The 23,281-nt window shown below is 40.8% G+C and overlaps 1 protein-coding gene across 2 annotated transcripts; it reads right to left on the bottom strand.

Moving 5' to 3' along the window:
- Window positions 1-259: 259 nt before the first annotated feature.
- Window positions 260-9,719, bottom strand: LOC110706864 (TATA-binding protein-associated factor BTAF1-like). Of its 2 annotated transcripts, XM_021884840.1 has the most exons (5): window positions 3,303-9,719; window positions 2,533-2,614; window positions 1,892-1,989; window positions 1,583-1,665; window positions 260-956 (listed from the first exon to the last, which is right to left on the bottom strand). In XM_021884840.1, exon 1 carries the CDS (start codon window positions 9,435-9,437, stop codon window positions 3,336-3,338), a length of 6,102 nt encoding a protein of 2,033 aa, XP_021740532.1. In that variant the 5' UTR covers window positions 9,438-9,719; the 3' UTR covers window positions 260-956; window positions 1,583-1,665; window positions 1,892-1,989; window positions 2,533-2,614; window positions 3,303-3,335. The 2 variants fall into 2 exon arrangements, with proteins under 2 accessions (XP_021740532.1, XP_021740533.1); XM_021884841.1 differs by lacking the exon at window positions 2,533-2,614.
- Window positions 9,720-23,281: the final 13,562 nt, after the last annotated feature.

The following is a 23,281-nucleotide window of genomic DNA, read 5'->3' as shown; positions in this document are numbered from 1 at the left end:
TCAAAAAAATTTGGATCCCTTGAACTTCACACATTGCAAAAGAAAATCTACGGATTCAACAGCTTGAGAGAAGAAAACCAACATTTTTCAAAATTGGAACAATCATATATACTTGGCAGATTGGCAGAACGAACAGAACCACATGGATGATGGATCACTGCTTCGATCACCAGTGGTATGCAACAGGTTGTACTGTTGAAAATTGGTCTGATATTCGGGATAAATCAATACCATAAGAATCAATTTGTTACAATCTTCAAAAAAAAAAAAAAAAAAAAAAAAAAAAAAAACTGGATTTCTGACAGCATTCAATTTGCAAGTTGATGCAAATTGCAAGGTACTACAATGACTTATATATCACATCTTTGATACCTCAAACGCTTCAGAAAAGACCTGCGGACTGATTGCATTAAGCAAACAGCATTCACCAAAATGCAAAGCAGCTAAAAAATTGGGAGAAAGCTAGCCGGAATAAAAAGATAATTGAAGCTACAGGAAAGAGCAAGATAAGACCCTTCTAGTAATGAACATTGTGATTTGATCATAAGGAAGAAGACATGCGGAGGACTCCTTGATTTCTTTCTAATTTAATAGGAGTAGAAAGCTAAACATCACATCCAACATATCTCAAGAAAACCAGCTATGCTTTAGAATCCAACTATAAATCAATTGAATAGTGGTCAGACATCTACTTTCTTCACCAGATATAATCAGTTCAAAGGCTTCATTACTTCATTTGCATGTTAATAATGTTTACTTGTTCCAAAATTTGCATATGTTCATCGGCTTCAGAGTTCAGATCCAAAAAAATGGACAATTTCAAAATTCACCACTTCTTGGCAACTTCCACTACACTTGTCGATTTGAATGTTAAACTGGATAAAAATTCTCTCATCAGCTGTGTTCCTCTTTACAAAAAGAAGAGAGGCAATCTTGTTTCACCACAAAAGATCAACCTGAGAACAGAAAAGAAGTGACAATCTTGTGTTAACCTCCCCATTTGAAAACCAGTATAACTAAGAATTAATAGCATTAACTTTAGATCAAAAACCATAAACAAAAAAAAAAAAAAAAAAAAAAAAAAAGAAGAAAAAAGAAATGCCCCTCTGATCCTGGGTAAATTGTACATTAGTTACTACATAGAATGCTAGGACATCTTAAGATACAAAGTTGGAAGTCTCACAGCATTGATATGTGTTGGAAAATAGGATTATGTACACAACTCTAGTTAAATAAGTTTTAATTTTTGTGGAGGAGGAAGATTTTTGTAGATGACCATACGGAATAATCACTTATGGTTCATGTAGCCGACCCCACTGATGGGATTAAACAAATTTAACCCCTTCAAGAGGTATATTTTCAACTGCCCATCAACACATGTCATACAACAGGGACTAACAGACATAGATCAGAATGTTAAGCAGAAGACAAAAAAAATTACTAGTAGATGAATGCATAAAGTGAATGGTTAGCACAAATAGAAATGATATGAAGGTACAAGTATAAGAAACAATGGATAACTAACAACTCAGGAGATTTTTTTTTAATTTTTTTTTTTTTTAAAAGTGTATATGGTGCCTACCTGAAAGGCTGAAATGGTGGCTTCCTCCATCTCCTTCATCTGACATCTCTTACAATCTACATGATTTTGCCCAAGCAGATGTACTGAAAAGAAAAAACAAATTTTAGTGGACTAGATTAGCATTTATTTGCATGAAAAAGCAGCTTGGAAAGGGGGTAACAAGGACTAATGAAAGGAGAAAAGGTACAGACAGCTACAACTATTTCACAAACCCTCAACACAAATCATCTAGTCATCAAAGAAAAGTCTTATAGGATAAAGGTAGCCCTAACCGGAAACCTTTAAATCTGAGCTCTTTGCAATATGTACCTTGGAAGAGCAACAGGCAGAAAACGCAGTCCTCTGTTACTTGAATTGTTCCCATTGCTCTTCCCTGAACCACCCCTGGCCTTGTAAACGTGCTATTCCTGAACAATGAGAAGGTCACAGCATGTCAGCTCATGATAATTTTAAAAGGTTTTGAAGCTTGTAAAGCAGGTCTGTTTCTATAACTCTCTCAAATGCAAATGATGAATTGTACACAGTAAATCATCTTTACACGAAGAATTATAATGGCTACCAATTAAATAGATAATACTCTACATTTTATAGGCCAGTGGAAATTTTACAATTAGTTGCCATCATAATGTAGAAATGCTACAATCTCTGTTTTAAAAATATCTCTCACCCAGTCACAAAACTGGCGGGAGGTTAGCCCTCATTTATACCAAAAACATCACATAGTTCAAATTGTTTCCACCCCCACCTCTCCACCCCCCAAAAAAATCCACCCCCCCCCCCCCCTATTTTTAGTCCAAAAAAGTTTATCTAACCCCACAAAAGCTAATCTCAGATTTGTTAGAGAACCTTTACCACAGCAAAAATAATATCTTGTGTGCAAAGAGAAAAAGAGATTTGGGTAATAGCAGTATTGATAACAATTGACCAGATATATATTAGATACAACATACCAGCAGAGCTGACAGGCAACAATTACACAAATGGAGGAGAAGCACTCTATAAAACATGGAGCTGTTTTGACCCTCCGTATACCTGACAGAAAAAGAGAACCCTTAGTACGCCATAGTCGTGTAGCAAGTAAGATGTTGACGTTTTATGTAGCAAGTAAGATGTTGACGTTTTATGTAGCAAGTAAGATGTTGATGTTTTAAGTTCCAAATTGGAGATTAATCACTAAAATTGACTACTATTACAAAGCCCCCTCCCCCACCCCCCCCCCCCCCCCCCCCCCCCAAAAAAAAAAAAAAAAAAAACTCCTCTATCTTTTTCCTCCCTTTAGATTGCCCGGTATTGTGAAATAAACACCACACAGAAAAATGGTGCAAAGTAGCATACAACCACAAGGTACTTCTACACATTTCTTTAGGCACATTTGTCAATGCACAATTTCAAACATTAAAACCTTCAATTATCAATACGCAAAAAATTATAAAAAGTTCATATTTGAAATTATACAATGAGACGAATGTAACAAGACTCCCCATTGACTATGTATTTTCTCAATTATATATCACAGCAAAAAGTGAAAGTAACTTTCATAAATAGTGTTCAAAGTCAACACGTATCAACTAAAATGAAATGGAGGAAGTATAAGATAAAACGAAGCTCTTCTTAATGAACAAGAAGAAGCTTATCCGGCTGTATCAATTTCGAAAGAAAATGTAAAAAATTCTAAGGCAAGGGATCACAACCAATTAATAGAAGGATTTACAGAACTTACAAAATATATACAAATTTCCACCAGTTTTGATGCTCAACCATTGAGCTTTGATAGAAACTGGTCAAGATTGTATTCTTCTGTGTATTGTGATTGATCCCAGAGTTCTTCCAGACCATTAAGAATGGCTTTCAAGCCTTTGCCACTTCCAGATCCTTTTTTATTTTCATTTGAATTGCCCTCAGAGTTCTTCAGTTTTAAGCCACCCTTTCTGGAGTTCTCAGCAGGCGTGAAAAGGTCCAAGAGCTGATCTGTGTTCATTGTTTTCAAGCTGGCATTGTCTGCATTGATAACAGAATTAGCAACTGATACTTTGAATTTCTGAAGGCTCATAACTTTCTCTTCTAGAGTTCCCCGCATGATGAGACGATGTACGTTCACTACTTTCTTTTGACCAAGCCTGTGTGCTCTATCCATTGCCTGGAGATCTCGCATTGGATTCCAGTCATGCTCCATAAAAATAAGAGTGTCAGCTGATGTCAAATTCAAACCAAGCCCGCCAACATGCGTTGTAAGCAGCAATACATCAATTGTAGGATCAGAATTAAAAGCTTTGACTATATCAAAACGCTTTTCTGTATGTACGGATCCATCCAAGCGCAGATATGCCACATTTCTCATATGGTTACGGAACAAGTCTCTTTCTATTATGTCCAACAAGGCCTTGTGCTGAGCAAATATCAAAACTCTATGCTGACCAAAGTTAATCATGCTTTCAGAATTTGATGCATCAACACCTATCCCACACTCTTCCAGGATCTCCTGAAGAGCAATCAATTTAGGAGAGTGGTGAAGTTTATGGAGTTCAGAGATGACATCAGGACTTCCAGGAAGGAGATCTGACAAAATATGTTTTAGTGAATCAACTGCATCATCACTAGCTACTAGCAGTGGATGACTGCAAAGTTTGAGCAGATACTGAAGTGCCTGGAAGATATGTGATGATGCTTTAGGAGCAAATTTTTCATCCTTAGCCTCTTTGTAGGAGTCATCCAGATTGACAATACTTGATATTTCCTTTTTAGCATGGGAGCCTGAAAACTGCTCATATAGTTTCAATTGAACAGGGCTAAGGTCACAATATCTGTCCTGAATGATTTTCTCAGGAAGATCAGATAAGACTTCATCTTTTGTTCGTCGGAGCAAGAACGGCATCACCTGCTTGTGCAGTGCCTCCATAGCTAAAGCACCAGCTTCAGCATCCTTAGCAGAACATTTCGGATCTCTTGCTGCCAACAAGGGCTTTCCATATAAAGCTTGAAATTGTCTATCGGACCCAAGAAAACCAGGCATCAAAAAATCAAAAAGAGACCACAAATCCAAAATGTTATTTTGAATAGGAGTTCCACTGAGTATAAGACGATTTTGAGCTTTCAACTGCTTCACAGCAGCAGTAATCTTTGACCTGGCATTTTTTATAACATGCCCCTCATCCAAGATGCAATAATTCCACTGAAGCTGCCCAAAAAAATCGACATCTTTACGCACAACATCATATGAAGTTATGATAACATTATGCTTGTTAAAGAGACTTCTAATGGTAATACGTTCTTCAGCAGAGCCAGCATATTGAAGAGTACTGATAACAGCAGGATCAATAAACTTCTCTACCTCATATGCCCAATGACCAACAAGAGTTGAAGGGCAAACAATCAAAGAGGGAAGAGGCTCTTTGCCATTATTTATCAGGCAATGTTCGGCTATATCTGATGCAACAATTGCAGAAGCTTGTAGGGTTTTACCAAGTCCCATATCATCGCATAAAATTCCATGCAATTTAAAACGTCTAAGAAAAGCTAACCAATTAATGCCTTCTTGTTGGTATCTCCTTAAGGTTACCTTTAACTCGGTAAAAAGTTTATAGTCATCGATGCTAGAATTATCAAGTAGCTGCTCCAAGAATTTTGCATCCTCTTTGTCTCGTAACAAGCTATCATTGATTCCAGCAGGCGGAGGAAGGCCGCGCGCCAAAGGAAGAAAAGGCACCAATGCAGCAAAACTCCGTGTCACACTCTGCCTCACTGAAGCATCAGAATCACTCATGCACCTAAGAAGAGGAACAACTAACAAGGGAGCATAAGGGACCAGTTCCATTCCCAATCCTTGGACAAGCAGACCAATAAGCATACCTGCTCCTTGTCTGGCAGGAACGGATGCAGTATCACCCAACATAGGCACAGCGTTCTCAACCACAGATGCCATCACACTAACTATCATGGACTTTGCCATAGTAGTAATACATCTGGAAGCGGCTAATCTAACAGCAACATGTGAATGACGAACACATCTGAAAATGCATGGGAGGAGAGTGAGCAGTTTTGGCTTCAATGCATCATCCAGCAAAGGGGCAATTGAGCGTACCACTTGTATGTTATTTATCAAAAGTTGAGGATCACTGATAGATTCAATTGCTACCGTAATCTTTTTCTCTTCAGCAGAAACTTCCCCTTGCAGATCAATGGGCTTAAGAACTTCTGAAAGACAATCCCATAACTTGGGAATTTTGTCAAACAAGGAAGCCCCAAACTTTTTACACAAGTGCTTAAGAGCAAGTTCAGCTCCTCGCCTGCTGATGAAACCTTCAACCTTTGATCTCTCTTCAACACTAGCTACTGAACGGCCCCTAGACCTCTGATTTGAACTCATGCTTCTACATAAAAGGAGTTCCTGGTCCTCAATGACTTCCATTGATGTTATGATTCCTGCTTGAGGTGTCTCAGAAGGGTCCATGCAGGTCAAACTACAAACGTTCTTGACCAATTTTTCATTAGGACTGGGTTTACGTGCAATACAATCATCGATAAGCTCAGCAAGAGCTTCAGCAGCCTTCTGTTGCAGTATTTCCTCTTGTTCTCTTTTCAGAGAAGCCATCAAGGGCAAGATAATTGGATTAAGCCTTTTAGGAAGATCTGAAATCCATACAATTGCAGCAGCAATCAAAGAAGAAACAGTAACATGCAAATTGCTTTGCACACACTTCAAATAGCCAGTGGTTGTCAGTAAACGTTGTCTTGAGGACTCTACATCATCTAAAACAAGCTTTTCTCCGGGGCTCTCTACAGAGCTATCATAGCTAGGCAGCACAACTTTCAGAGCAAAGTCCACTGCATCATCCATACCCAAATTTCCAAGGTCAATACTAGTAGTTGACAAAAGATCCTTCAACATTCCACATGACTCAACAGCTTGGAGCAAGTGACTGGCTTCACTGCGCATCTTGGAGTATGTTCTTGACAGCTCAGCATAAGGTAGTGATGAATCTTTTGTTGGCAAAGAAGGATCAGTACAGGCCAACAAATCCAGCAGCCAAATCTTAAATTGTTCAAAAAGAGCAGAATTAACTCCCTGTGCTGGTGAAACATCCCCATTTTTCATCTCCTTAAACCAAGCAATCAGAACCATCGAAGATATCTGCCGCTGGACACCAGATAATGAGGATATATCTTTCCATAATGGATCAGTTATATGGTGTATTGATGACTCTGGCCACTTTGAAGCAAGAATACCCAAAGCTGCTGCAGCCACTACTCGCGTGCGAGTCACAGACTTCTCCGAATCAGCACCGACAACTATCTTGACAGAGGAAGCAGAAGCATCTCCAGAGTCCTCTAGTATGGTCCCTTTTGCAGCCCCTACATTACCACCTCTTCCAGCATAACTGTCCACCTTCACAGCCCGCATTTTTGCAGCAGTGACAAATCTTCCTTTCTGAGGTGGGGCGACAGGCCAGAACATCTTTTTAATATCCAATTCGGAGCCATAAGGAGTAGTAGCCAACTCCAACCACGAGGAGATATGGGAACTTGCAGCAGTCACTAGATCCATAACAGGGCAATGAAGCAATAGCTTCCACACCCTCTCACTGCACTGTAAAATTTCTTCATTTGACTCCAGCAGCAAATTCTGGAAGACAATGCGAAGGGTGTCACCCAAAATTGAGGAAGGCCAAAAAGAATCAGCAGAAGGCTCAGTGATGTGTCTTTTATATCGAGCTTCAAGCAGCCTTTCCAGCGTTCTAATGGCTGAATATCGAACCGATGAGATACTATGTCTCATAAATGGCCATAAACGTGGAGCCAGAGCTGATAACATATAAGGGTTTTCGTTTGCTGCTGTTACCTCCAATTCATCTTTGTATGACAAATCTTCATTTAGATCAAGTTCCTGAGGACCCTGCAGTATCAACGTATCAAGCATATTTCCAGTCAACCCTGCATGAGTATAGATTTCTGCCAGAAGATTCATGACACTACTGGTAGACGGGCTAAGATCATCTAAATCAAGCAAAATATCCCACAACAGCATTACAATCGGATGCAGCAACTGATTCATGTTAGCAACAATAGAAGATGCAGCGGGTATAAGAGCATCAGCAGCAACTGCTCTGACATCATCATCAGGATCTTCCAGTCCACTTTTGCAAGCAGGTAGAACAAACCCCAGCAAATCAGACATCATCTCTCTCCGTACAGCAATCAGATATTTAATCCCCAACAGGCTGCCATGGCGAATTTCCCATTCTGGTCTCCTCTGCATTTGCAATAATATATTCATAGTTTCCCGCACTAATCCAGGGGCCATGTACTTGAGCACAGCCCCTAACGCTTGAGCACATGTTTCCCTCACAGGAGCAACAACTTGATCTGATACATAATCTCCAAAACGATCCAATGATAGCACACAAAGGAAGCAAATAGCACAGTCTTGTAAAAACTCACAATTTCTAAGCCATGAATTCCTAGCTGATCCAACCAAATTCATCAGCTCAGGATTCGTGCTAAGACTTTCCACCACATCTACCTTCTTCTCAGCAGCATCAATTGAATCTATCATATGCAAATCACCACCTTCACTCACACTCTTTGTCTCTAAAACATCGGGTTCAGATTTCATTATTACAGAACCAACATTAGCTTCAGTTAGGCTAGAAGCATTTTCTCCATTTTGCTCAACCTTCACACCCATTTGCTCCGAAGATGGTTCAATGCCTTCATGCTTCACCCTTTTCAAAATCTCCATAGACCCATCTTCTGGAACTTCCAAATTCAAGTCAATTTCTCTCTCTCTTTTCACAGGTAACCTCACTTTCTCACTCGCATTATCCACTGCCCGACCACCTCGAGAGCCCGAGTCATTCATAGACACCCCAGCATAAGCACCCTGATAAGTCAAAATTTCCCTCAAGGCCATAATACTCCCATGACGAATCTCCCAAACAGGATCAAACATATCAACAAGAAGCTGTTCAACATACCCATGAAACTGCCAACACCCATCTTCCTCAAGTTCCACCCCATCATCATCAGTAGCCGACTCCACCGATCCCTTACCCGACCCACTACCTCCCCTAAACGCCTCAGACCCACCCGACGAAACAGCCCCAGCCTTCTGCACCCCCACATTCACCCCACACCTAACATCATTCGAATTAACCTTCGCTTTCCTCTTCAAAAGATTCAATTCCCTGGCACTCGGCCTCTGCAACCGAAACGCCCGATACCCACCTCTCTTCCTACTATAATCACCTACAGTTTTTGATGATTCCGAAGATGGAAACATCACAAGATCCTCATCCCTAATCATATCACTAACATCCATAAACTGTTCACACATATCAAGCCCCAATCTCCTACGAAGATTCTTCTTTTGTCTAGCCAATCTTTGTTTAGAATTCTTAGCATTATTATCATCACTAACATCATATTCCTGCCCCCCAGAAGCCAATAAAATCCCAAATTCCAACACTTTATTAATATCAAAACTACGAAACGATGAAATACTTGCCTCATTCTTCGGCTTCAACTCAGGGCACCTGAACCCGGCATCGGAAACCTTCTTCGCCGAAATATCAACTAGCTGCTCGATCGAAACCCGCTTCGTGTTCTCCGCAATTGCCCCAATTGCCTTCGCCGCAGCAACTCTCGTATCCCAATTCCGACTCCTCAAACACTGCGACACCTTCCGCAACAACGGATTCAGCTCCTGAGGGTGCGACCTAGCGATGTCCCCGATTTGCCTCGCAGCTGCGAAACGAGTTTGCTGCGTCGACCCGGTATCGAGCAAGGTGAGGAGACGATTGAGCCGCGAAGATGACTGCTGCTGCGGCTGAGGTTGAGGTTGCGGAACCTGCTGCGCCATGACATTACAGTCAAGAATAGGAAGAAATTGAGATTGAAATCGAAGCAATTGGGGGAGAAATTGAGAAGAGGAAACCCTAAAAAGGGGAAAAATCTAGGGTTTAAGGTGAAATTAGGGATCTGAAGGAAGAAAAAGTTAGCCGGAAAATGCGAAGGAGAATACATTGGAGAGTATATATAGAGAGATAGAGGAGAGGGTTTGAAGGAAGAAGAGAGCTTTGAATCCTCATTTTCTGTTGGCATTTGACAATTTACGAAATACAAACACCCAAATAAGGCTACCCCACTTAAAAAATAAAATAAAATAAAATAAAATTAATTTTATGTTATGTTATGGATAATTGGAATTTGTTTTTATTAATATAAAATTGAGGCTTGGGCTGACCTACTTGTTATGTTATTATTGGGTTATTATGAGGTCCATTTGATTTTGGGTTTAAGGGACTATGATTGAAAAGTCATGATCCAATGGAAAAGTGTGTATAGTATTACTCTATTGATTGGTTTTTCATATTGTATGGGTTTAAATTTATTTTGTTTAGAGGTATTTATAGGTGACAAATGAGTTGTTTCTGATTGATAAATAGGTTGTTTCGGAGTATCTTAATAAAAAGTTAATTACTTTATAAGATAAAGGGGCTACTACTCCTAATGTCATATGATTTTGAAATGGAACATCCTTAGGTTTGTGAAGTTGACTCTCTCTCTTGGTGACGGGTGTAGCCCTTTCGTATCTAACAAGTGCACCGACCAAAACTAGTTACAAGTCATGTGAAAGATATGTATTATTGTAAAACTAGTATCAAGCCTTTTGTGATGCACGGTTGTTTTTATTTTTATTGATTCAAATGAAGCTTCACGCCTTTTTTTTTTGTTATTATTTTTCAAATGATGATGCGCGATTGTTACTTGTATAGTTATATTACATACAAACTAACGGTTTAAGGACCAAAGATTAATTTATATGTTTTGCACATGCTGAAAACACTGCCCTTGATTTCGTATTTTGGATGAATACAATGCAACAAGCAGTAGGCCTTTAGCTCAAGAATATACCAATTACGCAAGTAATCATGAATATTGTGTTATTGCTATACTCGTATTTTGTAACTTGCAAGTAGTTGTCTATGTAGCTGGCTGAACAGGCCTTTACTCCAAAGATAAAAGATTCATGTATCAACCTATAAAATTGGGCTTTTCCTTTTAAGATTTTGGTCCAATTCTCATTATTTTTCAAATTGGGCCAATGGACTGGTTTGTCGAGGATCAACCATTGTTCAACAATAAAATTTTAAGTAAACTTTTTATGTATGTACAAATTTTAAAATTACTAGGGCAGTTAGCATATCGCCATAGCAAAGTCATATTTGAAAAGCTCTTTTGTTTTGGTCTTATATTACTTCTTTAACTGTTGACTGTTGGTAACAATAATAAGGGAAAAAAAATATGCAAACAAATACTTTTAGGGGTTTAAATATCCACACACTATTCTAAAAATTTTAAAAAAGAGATAATTAGCATTAATGAAGGCAAATAAGTAAATAAACATTTTAGATAAACACTAGAGTTATATCAAACTAAAATAGAGAAATTGTCTTACCATCATAAACTATCTTGTAGGTGGGGTTGATCAAGGGGAGAGAGAATTAGTTAAATTGGATAAAGTTACGTAAAAAAAAATGTACGAGCGCACTCAATAAAGAATACTCCGTAACTCAGTTGGTTAGAGCTTTCATCCCAAATTTAGGGGATTTTGAGATTGATTTTCATCACTTACCCTTGTGGTTCCCTAAATAAAAAATAAAACTCACAAAAAACACTCTTATGACTTAATTCAAATAATAATGTCTGACAATTTAGTAGTAAATGGTAAATTATAGCTTTTGAAGTATTGTTTCATGAAATTAATAAATCTAGCTTTTGAATTGGAGTATATATAGTTTGTCAAAAGCTATCTCTAAGACTCTATAGCTAGTTAGCTACTACTTGTAGTAGATAGCTCAAAGCTAGCTCAAAGCTAAATCTATTCACACAACTAATAACATCCTCATTATTTGAATTCCTCGTCTCTTTCAATTTTGTCAACCAAACAATAATCTCATTTGCAATGAATTTTTCACTTCTTGCAAACACTTAGTAGTATTAAATCATTTGGTCAATTTCGAGTATATAATTTTTGGTGTAGCCATATAGGTTGAAATTAAAGTTGAATAGCTCAATCGATTAGTGATATACTAACTTAAGGCCCGTGCCATGCACGGTAAATCTGATAATTTTTAAGAAAATTAATTATATTCAATAAATAAAATTTGATGAAACATACACATCAAATGTGTAGAAATTATATTGTCATAATCTATATCAATAGGCAAAGCAAAAAAAATTAAACAAAAATGGATTTTTTGGGCTGTCCAAACTCGAGAATTTTTTCAAGCAGGGCTTGTTTTGATCAGATCTAGTGGCCATATTAGTAAATACTTATTTGTAAATGCCTTTTAATAAACATAAAAAATTAATCAAACAATAGACTAAAAATCTCCACTAAAACTATTAGCAAAAGTGCACAACGTACACATAAATATATTTATTACAAATACTATATCACCTTTTATATCTAAGAAAATCATTTAATTTCAATGGAAATAAATATTACTCTGATCATTAAAGGCAAGAACAATCTATAATTGGGCAACACTAGCTAATCTGTAATTTTGTTTATGGATTGATGCTCTGCATACATGATATCGTCATTCTTTGTTATTATAAAAAATGTGTTTGAAGCTATCCAATTATTGTAGTTGAATCTTTTTTTTTTTATAATTGTTTGTAGATAATAGATTTTTATCAAAACAAAAAAATACAAAAGGAGATGTCAACTATCACTATGCCCGGTGTGTCTTTCAGTATATATATATATATATATATATATATATATATATATATATATATATATGTATATTTATGAATAACAGGTGTAATAAATTTATCATCTCAATCAAGTGTCTCGCAAAAAGATAGTAATAATTTTTTTTGCACTAAGATATTGATTTTTTTTAATTACGTAATTTACAAAAACATTAATTGATATTTTACCTTTCCCTAGAATTAGACAATTGATATAATTGTCAAACATAACATTTATTTAATAGTTATACTATACGCTATAAATCCTTAATTTGTGATAATATATACGTTGTAGTAAAATTTCAGAAACAAAATTGTAATTAATTTTAATATATAGTTATATTGAAATTGCAATAATATATTAGCTAGAGGTATTTGAAAAAAAATTTAAGTGATTTTTTAAAGTAATTTCTCTAACATCAATTATATGAATCAATTTTATTATTACTTTTTTGGAAAAATAAAAAAATACCCCGTTTAAAAAATGATTAAAAAGGAGTTGGAATAATTATATAGGTAAATGAGTATAGAAAAATTATGAACACCAAATAAAAAGGAATATATTTGTCATAAAGATAATATAAAAGATTTGAAATAATATTATTATAAAATCAGATATTAACAAAAAAAAAAATTGTTAAAAAAGAAAGGGGAGTTTTGGAGGGAAAAACAACACCAGGATGTGACACGTGTCACTCCCGATGTCTGTTTTACTATTAAGTTATTGACTAACTAGTTTTGTGCTCGGGCGATGCCCAGATGGTTGATTGATAAAAGGTTAGGATAAACTTTTTGGATTGAATGTTACATACGGTCATATAATCCATTTTGATAATGCACGATATTTAGACATACATACTGAATTGAAATTATATTTTATTTAACTGAAATTATTTTTATTGAACTGAAGGTATTTTTGCCAAAACTAAAATTATTTTTCCTGATCTGATTAAAACTTATTTTCACTAATTTACTATTATTTTTATAAATAAATATATTATAAATGAATCTTATTTTTAAGAAATTTTTAAAACGAATTTTATAATGGAAATAGTACTGAGCTATAAGATATTTATTAAAAGTTATGATTAATTTTTTATATATGAAATATTAGAAGTATATCGATAATAAAACTCTATACAATATTTTTATCTTTAAAAATCTATCCAAACTTTGCTTACTTAGCATCATATGTGTCACAATAAATACCTATTTGTCGCCCACGTGACATGACACTTGGTGAAAAACTGGAGTGCCAAGTGTGCTGTCTCGTGGCCTGGTTGCAAGACCGCCTTTATTTATTTTCACAGAATGGCTCAAACCTTGAAGAAGTATACGAGCATCATATGTGTCACAATAATACCTATTTGTGTCCAGGCGATGCCCAGATTGTTGATAAATTTTTTGGTTTGAATGTTAAATAAGGTCATATAATCCCTTTTGATAATGCTAGATATTTAGACATACATTATCATATTGCTTATTTATATAATACTTGTACTTTTTGTAATTTTGTTTGTAAATCGAAATCTATGTTATTATAGACTTGAAATTATTTTTATTGAACTTAGATTATTTTTACTGAACTGAAAGTATATAATTTTTACCAAACTAAAATTATTTTTACTAATTAAAACCTATTTTTATTGATTCATTTTAAAAATAAATTAAATATATTATAAAGGGATCTTATTTTAAAGAAATTTTTAAAATAAATTTTATGATGGAATTAGAACATAGTTATAGGATATTATTAAAAGTTATGATTAATTTTGTATATGTGAAATATTAGAAGTGTATAATAATAAAACTCTATCCAAAATTCTCTAATTTATCTAATTTTCTTTGACTAATATTTGTGATTTATACAAAAGAATAAATGTAATTTTGTGGGTACTTGTTGGAATTAGGGATGTCAGTGGGGCGGGAATGGGTCCCGATTTGGATAGGTGGTGGGGCGAGGATGGGGATAAAAACCATACCCACCATGGGTGATGGGGTGGGGGTGGATTTTAGGTTGTACCCACCCCATCCCTGCCCCGCCCCAGCAGCCCCACTTCATACCCCCCCGCCCCACTCGCACTCGCCTAATACCCACATCCATAAGTTTTAAAAAATAAAATTTTATACTATTTTATAAAAGAAAATTACGTAAAGTAATGTAGTAAAGTATAATACGAAATACTTTGTGATTAGGGGATTTTTATCCACCAAGCGCCGTTTGACAAGTGGACCAACCAGGTTCCGCCACGCGTCCTCCACGGACCACTTAAGACACGCCACGTGTCCACCCATGCCAAATGGGACAACCGGCCATCAAGGCCCATTTCAGTCTAGAAGCCCGATCGGCCCTAGGTTTACCTTAAACCTAGAGAGTTGCACGCTTCCCAAGGCTATAAATACTCGATTAATCCTCATTAATCGAGGGACCGAATAATTGACAGAACACACTAATAACCGGCTGATCTCGCTAGCAAAGCAGATTATCTACATTAAATACTCTCACCTAGAGAGACCTTTTTACTTTAATTTCTGTATTAATTACTCCTTAATCAGGTACTAACTTGACCGTTGGAGGCGGAGCTCTCAGGAGTCTCCGTTATTTTGCAGGTACAGGCGTCCGGTTCCAGTCTCGGAATTGTAACTCTCCCGCAGGACATCAGAAAACCCCGAAACATTTGGCGCCGTCTGTGGGGAGAGTACTTCAGAGATGGCATCCAAGTCTGTACCGACCCCAGAAGAGAGGCGTCCCCTAGACGACCCTCAAGTTCAGTCGGACCATGATACCGAAAGTGAATTTGAAGTTGAAACTCATACAGCTCCAGACGGGACCCTAAGGGCCCGCCGTACCCGTCATACTGAAATAAGGGAACGGGAGTATCTTCAAACAGGAAGCGAGCCAGCAGGCGCACCGCTTGCTCGGCAACAGCCGACTGATGGGTCTGCTCCCATCACAAGGAACGAACTCATGACCTTCATGAGGGGATTCAAGGGAGAGATCCAAGAGTTGATCAACAAAAAACCGCCTGCTTCAGTCAAAGAGCAGGCGGCCAAAAAACCTTCCACTTCACTGAAGAGGAAGCCAGTTCAAGGGCGAGAGGCGACTCCCCATCCTAAGTCTAAGAAGCGGGAGCCGTCTGCTCTTGATTTCACAAAACTCCGTTATCCTACGGGAAATAGGAAACCGGTTCGTCATATTCAGGCGGACGGGTCAAGGCAAACGTTCTCAGATGCTCGGCACCTGCTAGAGCAGAAGAAGAGTGACCGATTATCAGAGTCGGCTTCTACTTCAAATTTTCAGGACAGTTTGCGAAATGCCTCGACGAGGCCAACTCAGTCGTACCATGAGAGTCAGTCAGGCGGCACCTCCCGTCAGTCTGGCTTTCATAGTGCGCAGGCGGTACCAAATTTACCATTTGTGCCGCAACAACAATATTTTATGCAGCCACCTCCATTTGGTGGACCTGCAGCAAAAAACGTCCAACCTATGGACTGGCAGCTACGGCTGCTTAGACTTGGTGAACAGCCGTCGGCCTTCTCCAAGGAAATTACTGAAGCCGCTCAGCCGGCCAAAGTAAAAAATGTTTTAGTAGGCGCCTATGATGGCACTACTAACCCGGAAGACCATTTGATGGCATTCACCAACCTGATGTACCTTCAAGGGTTGGATGATCCCACTTGGTGCAAGTGTTTCCCAGCAACTCTCAAGGGAATTGCACAGCAATGGTTCGGCAACCTGCCGACTGGTTGTGTAAACAGTTTCAGGACGCTTGCTTACTTATTTGCCTCCAACTTTGCAATGAACATCCCTGCGAAGAAAACGACCCTTGATTTGGGAACAATTCAGCAGGGTGAAAAGGAGGGGCTTCGTTCCTACATCAGGCGGTTCAACCTGATGAGAATACAGATTCAAGGGTTACCGGATGAGGTAGCTTATACTGACTTTTTTAGAGGTCTCAAAGACGGGTCTACCTTCAAATTTGATTTAGTTCGAAAAAGGGTGGCGACTCTTCAAGAGGCCTTGATTGAAGCAGAAGCCTATATACAGGCGACTGATCTGTGTACAATGAAACAGTCGGACGGGAAGAGGTTCGACAATAGAGAAGGACGACAGAAACAGTCGTCCAACAAAGATGAAAAAAGAAAAGGGGTCTGGGCGGCTGATTCCTCTAAACAGCCGGCCAAGAAGAAAAAGGAATTCAAACCATACTCCCCAAAGTATGTGTTTAACAAGGATAACCAGTTTATCCTAAAAGAAATAAAGGGACGGCTCTCAATTGAGAAACCGCTCCCCATGAAGGGTTCTGCGAGCAACCGGAACCAAGACAAAATCTGTGCTTATCATGATGACATTGGTCATCACACCAACGACTGCATTAGTCTCATGCGGTACCTAGACCGCTTGGCTGATCAAGGTGATCTTGACACTTATGTCAAGAAATCTACGGGGAATACTTCCTCAAAAAAGCAGTCGGCCAAAAAGAATCAACAGGCCGACAGTTCCGATACTGATGATGCAGTCGTCTACACCATTGCAGGCGGCTTCTCAGGAGGCGGCCCCACTATTAGGGGCAACAAAGATAATATAAGGCGGTTAGATGTAAATTCCGTTCACCAAGAACGACCGTCCAAATATACATTTCCTGAGATTGTCATCACTGAAGAGGATCTAGGAGGAATAAGGGGGCCGCATGACGACCCTCTCGTTATTGAATGTAAAGTGGCCAACCAGAGAGTTGGTCGAATCCTCATAGATACTGGGAGCTCTTCAGATCTCATCAGCAGCAAATGTCTGTCAAAACTGAAATATCAGACGGACTGCATACATCCGGCCTCCCACCCTTTAATAGGGTTTGGAGGAGGAGTCGTCCACCCACTGGGACGAGTTGATCTACCCGTCCGCCTGGGCGAAAAAGGGGAAGGACGACACATGGTAGTCCGATTCCTAGTTGTAGAGGAACTCTCTGCCTACAACATGATTCTGGGTCGCCCAACCCTGAATAGTGCCAAGGCTGTTATAATCCCGTCACTTATGCTGCTTAAGTTTGAAAGGGACAATGGAACAGTCGGCTCCCTAAGGGGAGATCAGAGGATGGCCCGAGAGTGCTATCTCTCGGATGTCAAACCCACTGCTAAGGCCACTGGGTCAAGTGGAGAAAAAACAGACCTTGACAATGTCAAGGAAAGTGCGCCTGTTCAAGAAACAGGCGACAGAAAAAGAAAGGCGTCCCAGACAGAGTCCGCCAGAAAGGCAAGGAAAATAGACGCCTGTTCTGATTCACAACTGATAGTCAGTACAATGGCGAATACGAAGCAACACATCCGGCCATGATCAAATATTTACAGGCGGTCCGACAAGCAGTCGGCTCCCTTGAGAATTTCCATCTGATCCAAGTACCGAGATCAGAAAACAACCAGGCAGATGCACTCTCGAAATTAGCATCATCCGCCTCCTCCGATACTCCTCGAACTGTGTTTTGGGAAGTAATGGAGAAGAGAAGCATCGAGGAAAATCCTATTGGAATTCTAGACAGAAGCTCAACCTGGATGGATTCAATCAGGGCATATCTGACAAACGGTACACTGCCGGATGATCCTCAACAGGCGGCATCACTGAAAAAACGAGCCTCCTGTTTTGAAATGATACAGGGGGAACTGCACAAGAGGGGGCACCTTCAACCTTTCTTAAAGTGTGTTACTCCTGAAAAGGGACGAGAGATACTAGATGATCTTCACTCTGGTTTCTGTGCTTCCCATATAGGTGGTAGGATGCTTGCTCAAAGGGCAAGGCGGCAGGGCTACTTTTGGCCTACTTTGGAAGCAGATGCAATGGAGATGGTGAAAAAATGTGACAAGTGCCAAAGGTTTGGCAAATTAATTCACCGTCCGGCTACTGACCTCACTACTATTCACAGCCCACTACCGTTTGCTAAGTGGGGCATGGACATTCTGGGTCCATATACGCCTGCTACAGGCGGCAGAAGGTATATACTTGTTGCCGTTGACTACTTCACTAAATGGGTAGAGGCGGAGGCTGTAAAGGGAATCAAGACGAAAGATGTAATTTCATTCATTTGGAAAAACGTCATCACTCGGTTCGGGGTTCCCATGTCTGTGGTTTTTGATAATGGTCCCCAATTTGAGACGCCTGTTCTCAAAAGCTGGTTGGGAGACCAAGGAATTGGACATTACTTTGCATCTGTCGGCCGTCCACAAGCAAACGGCCAGGTAGAAGCCTTTAATAAAATCATCTCAGACGGTCTCAAGAAAAAAATTGAACGAGCAGGCGGCCTATGGGCAAATGAACTACCACATGTTCTTTGGGCCATTAGGACGACTGAAAAAGGGGCGACTGGAGAAACTCCATTCCTCCTAACTTATGGTGCAGAAGCTGTTCTTCCAATAGAACACTACGAGCCGACTCTTCGAGTAATGCTATATGACGAAGAGGCAAACTGGGAAGCTATGCGCCTGGCATTAGACTCACTTCCTGAAAAGAGGGGCAATGCTGTTTTGCGCCATGAAATCTACCGCCTGAGAATGACTAGATCATACAACAAGAAAGTGCACAGGCGTCCACTCAAAGTAGGGGACTTTGTACTTAGAAAAATGGAAGCAGTTGGTAGGGCTAACGAGTCTGGCAAACTAACTCCCAACTGGGAAGGACCCTACCGAATCTATGCGGAAGTCAGGGACGGTACCTACCGTCTGGAAACACCAGACGGACAACCGTTGCCTCGAACTTGGAATGTAGATAACCTTAAGAAATATTTCTTTTGAATGATGTAAAGTAAAGAGCCACTTAATAAAGTTGGCACTTACTATTCAATTTTGTATTACGAGGGGCATGCCGTCTGTACCTTTACAGTCGGCTACTCTCCATTGAGTTTTTTCACTCTATCTTCAGAGGGGCATGCCGTCTGTACCTTTACAGTCGGCTACTCTCCATTGAGTTTTTTCACTCTATCTTCAGAGGGGCATGCCGTCTGTACCTTTACAGTCGGCTACTCTCCATTGAGTTTTTTACTCACAATACTTAGCTAAAAAGATTAGGGCCTGGCCGACCCTGTGCCTAACAGGCGGCTACCCTTCTTTGACTTAGCACCTACGTTCACCAAGAACTTACCAAGGCCACCGGCCGAATGATCAGACCAGGCGCCTAGTCAACTGATCTAACTTTTAAAAACTAATCCGACCTGTCCCAACATTATAGCAGGCGTCCGGCGGCATCCATTCGGATGAAATTCGTCGCAGAGAGCAGCTCCCTTTTGGGTGGAACATTGTTCTATAAACTAATTACACGGCACCTATACGACTGTCCCAAAGGGCAACCACGTAGCCGTTTTTGAGACAAGGATAACTCTATCACTAACCAAACCAGTGGTAGCAGTTGACATCTGAGTCAGATGACCGCCTGTATTACTTGGGATAAATGCAGGGGGTACCTATTGAGATAATAGCCAACAAACATTGGCGAATCAAGGGGTCTAGCCGGCCTACGCCGCCTGGTACCTCTACTTCTCAAACAAAAGTGACGGCGACTGAGTAACTCCAAAGTTAACTCATAGTCACTCCTTCAAATTTGGTATGGAACCTAAAAAGTTTGAGTCGTCCGCCTGTTTTATACAAACAAGGGCACTCGAACCCCTATTCCTACTGGATAACCTATTGAGTTAATAGCCAACAAACATTGGCGAATAAAGGGGTCTAGCCGGCCTACGCCGCCTGGTACCTCTACTTCTCAAACAAAAGTGACGGCGACTGAGTAACTCCAAAGTTAACTCATAGTCACTCCTTCAAATTTGGTATGGAACCTAAAAAGTTTGAGTCGTCCGCCTGTTTTATACAAACAAGGGCACTCGAACCCCTATTCCTACTGGATAACCTATTGAGTAAATAGCCAACAAACATTGGTAAATCAAGGGGTCTAGCCGGCCTACGCCGCCTGATACCTTTACTACTCAATCAAGATTGTGACGAAGACTAAGTAACTCCTATGTTAACTTAATAGTCACTCAAACTTAGTACTGAGCCTAAAAGGTACGAGTCGTCCACTTGTTTTTAATAAACAAAGGCTCTCAACCAATACTCTTGCTAGGTTAACAAATAACAAATTAGAGGCCAACATTGGCAATAAAGGGAAACAACCGGTACCCGCCGCTTGTTTTCCTACTTAAATTCCTTGGCTACTTGGTAATTCTATTTACTTGGTCAAATTGAATAAAGAGTTCGAATACCGATTGATTAAATGGCCGACTGATCATCTATCCTGGAAACAGACAACCAGTCGTCCAGGGGCATAGGCGGCATACTTACTATTTGTACCTGTCTTAACGTTCGGCCATACACAACAGTCTGTCTAGTGAGCAAATTTCAAATACTTAGACAAATTTGAACAAAAACAAAAAGTTTGATTAAAATGAGCCGGCCATAAAAGACCAGCAGAATATTCAAAACCCCGGCCCCCTGGCCGGGTAATTACAAAGCAAACGGCACGCAGGCCGTGAAGAAAAAATATACTTAAAGCTTAAGAAGGGGGCAGTTCAGTATCAGCAGCAGCCGCCTGGTCAGCACTCTTCTTGCTGGACTCGGCCTTCGCTGCATCATCTTTTGATGCCTTTCCCCCAAGTGGCACAAGCGCCACAACCGGCTCTTCCTCCTCCAACGCAACGTCCATCGCCTCTTCTTCAGCAGCCGCCAGGATCTGTTGATTATATATTTCCGAACACTGGCGGTACGTTCTTTCCCATGAGGCAAAGTCGGCACTGGGGAACAGTCGTTCCCAGGTCATGCGTTGGATTTGGGCGGAGTCTTCCACCATCTCCCGGACGAGCTCTTGTTTCTCTTGCTCGGCCTTGTCCGAGAGCTCTTGGGTAAGACTCTTCTCCTGGTTCACCAGGCGTTCTTTTACGTTAGCCAAAGATTTCTCCATGGCTTCGTAAGAGTGCATTTTCTGACGAAGGGGCTTCAGCTCGGCTTTAAATTTGGTGACGGTCCCCTCCAGCTCGTCAACCTTCTTTTGGGCCGCCTCTAGCTGAGCCCGAACAGCGGCGGTCGCCTGCGCCTGATAATAAAGAAGATCAATGGTCAGTACTTCATTTTGGGCAATTTGAAACATTGCTTTATCACAGCTGGAGGCGGCCATAGTCTTTGCGGCCTTTACCTCTTTGTTTTTCCGATCAATCGGCTTGCGAAGGCTGTTGACTCGGAGCAGGGCCTAAGTACAAAGAAAAACAGGCGTCAGTTTCCAATCATAAGGGTTAACAGGCGTCCTGGAACTTCAAAAGGGTATACCTCAGCTAGGATCCCCGAAATTCCATCGAGGTCAAGGGTGCCGGCACCCTTGACCGCCTCCCTGTCAGAGGGAGGAACTACTTTAACCATTGACTTGGCTACCTCAACCAAGTCAAGTCCCTGGGGGCCGGCTGCATTAAGCAGAAGGAAAAACAAGTTAGACCTAATCAAGAAGGAATCAAGAGTGAGTTTTTACAAGCAAGGGTCCATACATCTAGGCGGCCCCGCTTGGGTTTTTGAAGAAGTGGCCGGCTGCTTCTCAGCCGCCACTGTTTTCCTGGAAGACCCAGGAGAGCTTGCAACAGTCGTCCTCCGGGCCTTGGGGTCCGGCTGTTGCGAGGAAGAAGCCCTTGGAGTGCCAGACTGAAAACAAAAAGAGTTAGTATATGCATAATACAACTAAAAGGAGAAGAGTTTTCAAAGCTTACCAAGGGTGCCTCCTTGCTGGGGGAGTCGGCATACGACTGCTTCATTAGCGAGACCCGCAGCATGGCCGCCGCAGTCTTAGATGCTGTTATTTTACTCATGGCGTCGGCTGAAAGAAATAAACAGCAAAGTTAGTAAAAATCCCAAGTAAACAAGGCGTGAAAAAACAGAGTATTCGTCAGGCCGGCTACCTCTAGAGCACCGACTGCCGAGGCCACAGGCGGCCAAGAAGTACTCATCATAGAGCCACTTGAAGCTCGGGACGCAGTGTAGGGGTACTTGCTCTCGTACCCCTGAAGTAGAGTTCACCCTAGTCTCTACTTTGAAGAGTCCTTTGTCTAGGATCTCTCTTTTAGCCTTTGGGGGAACAGGCGGCATGCTGCGGCCGCCTGCAAGAAGAGGCGGATCCCTGTTCCACTTGTTAAATCGTTTGTTCAGCTCCGTGTCTGAACTCTCGATAATAAGGAAGGTGTTCCGCCAATCCTTCCATTTGTTTGCCTTACCTCTCGTCATGAGGTAACCCCTGTGGCTTGTTAGTTGATACCAGCCGGTACCTCCCGACTTAGGGGTCCGGCTGAGATAGTTCATGTGGGCGAAAGCCTCAAAACTTGGCTCCACCCCGTTCAGTTCGCACCCGGCCACATAGCCGAGTACGTTTACCCAAGAGTTGGGGGCTAACTGCCATAACCCCAGATCATACCCATCTAAAATCCGCTGAACAGCCGGATGTAATGGGAAGCGCAGACCAGCTTTGATGGCCGCCACATAGCAGCCAAAACAGCCGTCACCATAGCTGGTACCAGCCGGCCAGACGACAGTATCTTCTGGATCCGGCACAAACAGTAAATACTCCGGGCCCATTTTGTGGTTAGCAATAAAGCTCGCCACGTTGTCTCGCATGGTTGCGATCCGGCCCCGGGGCACCCTGCAGTAGTAGGGGGTGTTTTCCTCTCTGTAAGAGGCGGACGGCTCTGCCCAATTATCCCCCTTCTCCACTGCATGGGAACTTCTCGCCTCTTGTAGGCGGTTATGTTTTTCTTCTGAGTCAGAAGAACTATGGTCAGAAGAGCTGGAATCGGACTCGTCCCCTGACGAGTCCGAAGAGGACGACTCCTCCCCTCTCCTAGAGGGGCCCGCCTCCTCTCCCTTAGAAGGAGCAGAAGGTAAATTGGACATGTCCACGGTTAGATGAGAAGGGAACACCTTGGTCCCTCTCTCAGA

The sequence above is a fragment of the Chenopodium quinoa genome, unplaced genomic scaffold, assembly GCF_001683475.1.
Source record: "Chenopodium quinoa cultivar QQ74 unplaced genomic scaffold, ASM168347v1, whole genome shotgun sequence".
NCBI lineage: Eukaryota > Viridiplantae > Streptophyta > Magnoliopsida > Caryophyllales > Amaranthaceae > Chenopodium > Chenopodium quinoa.
This window is presented reverse-complemented; position numbering and strand designations above follow the sequence as displayed.

What these genes read in the sequence shown, in the direction of transcription:
- LOC110706864 (XM_021884840.1), bottom strand. Translation starts at nt 9,437, where the DNA reads ATGGCGCAGCAGGTTCCGCAACCTCAACCTCAGCCGCAGCAGCAGTCA.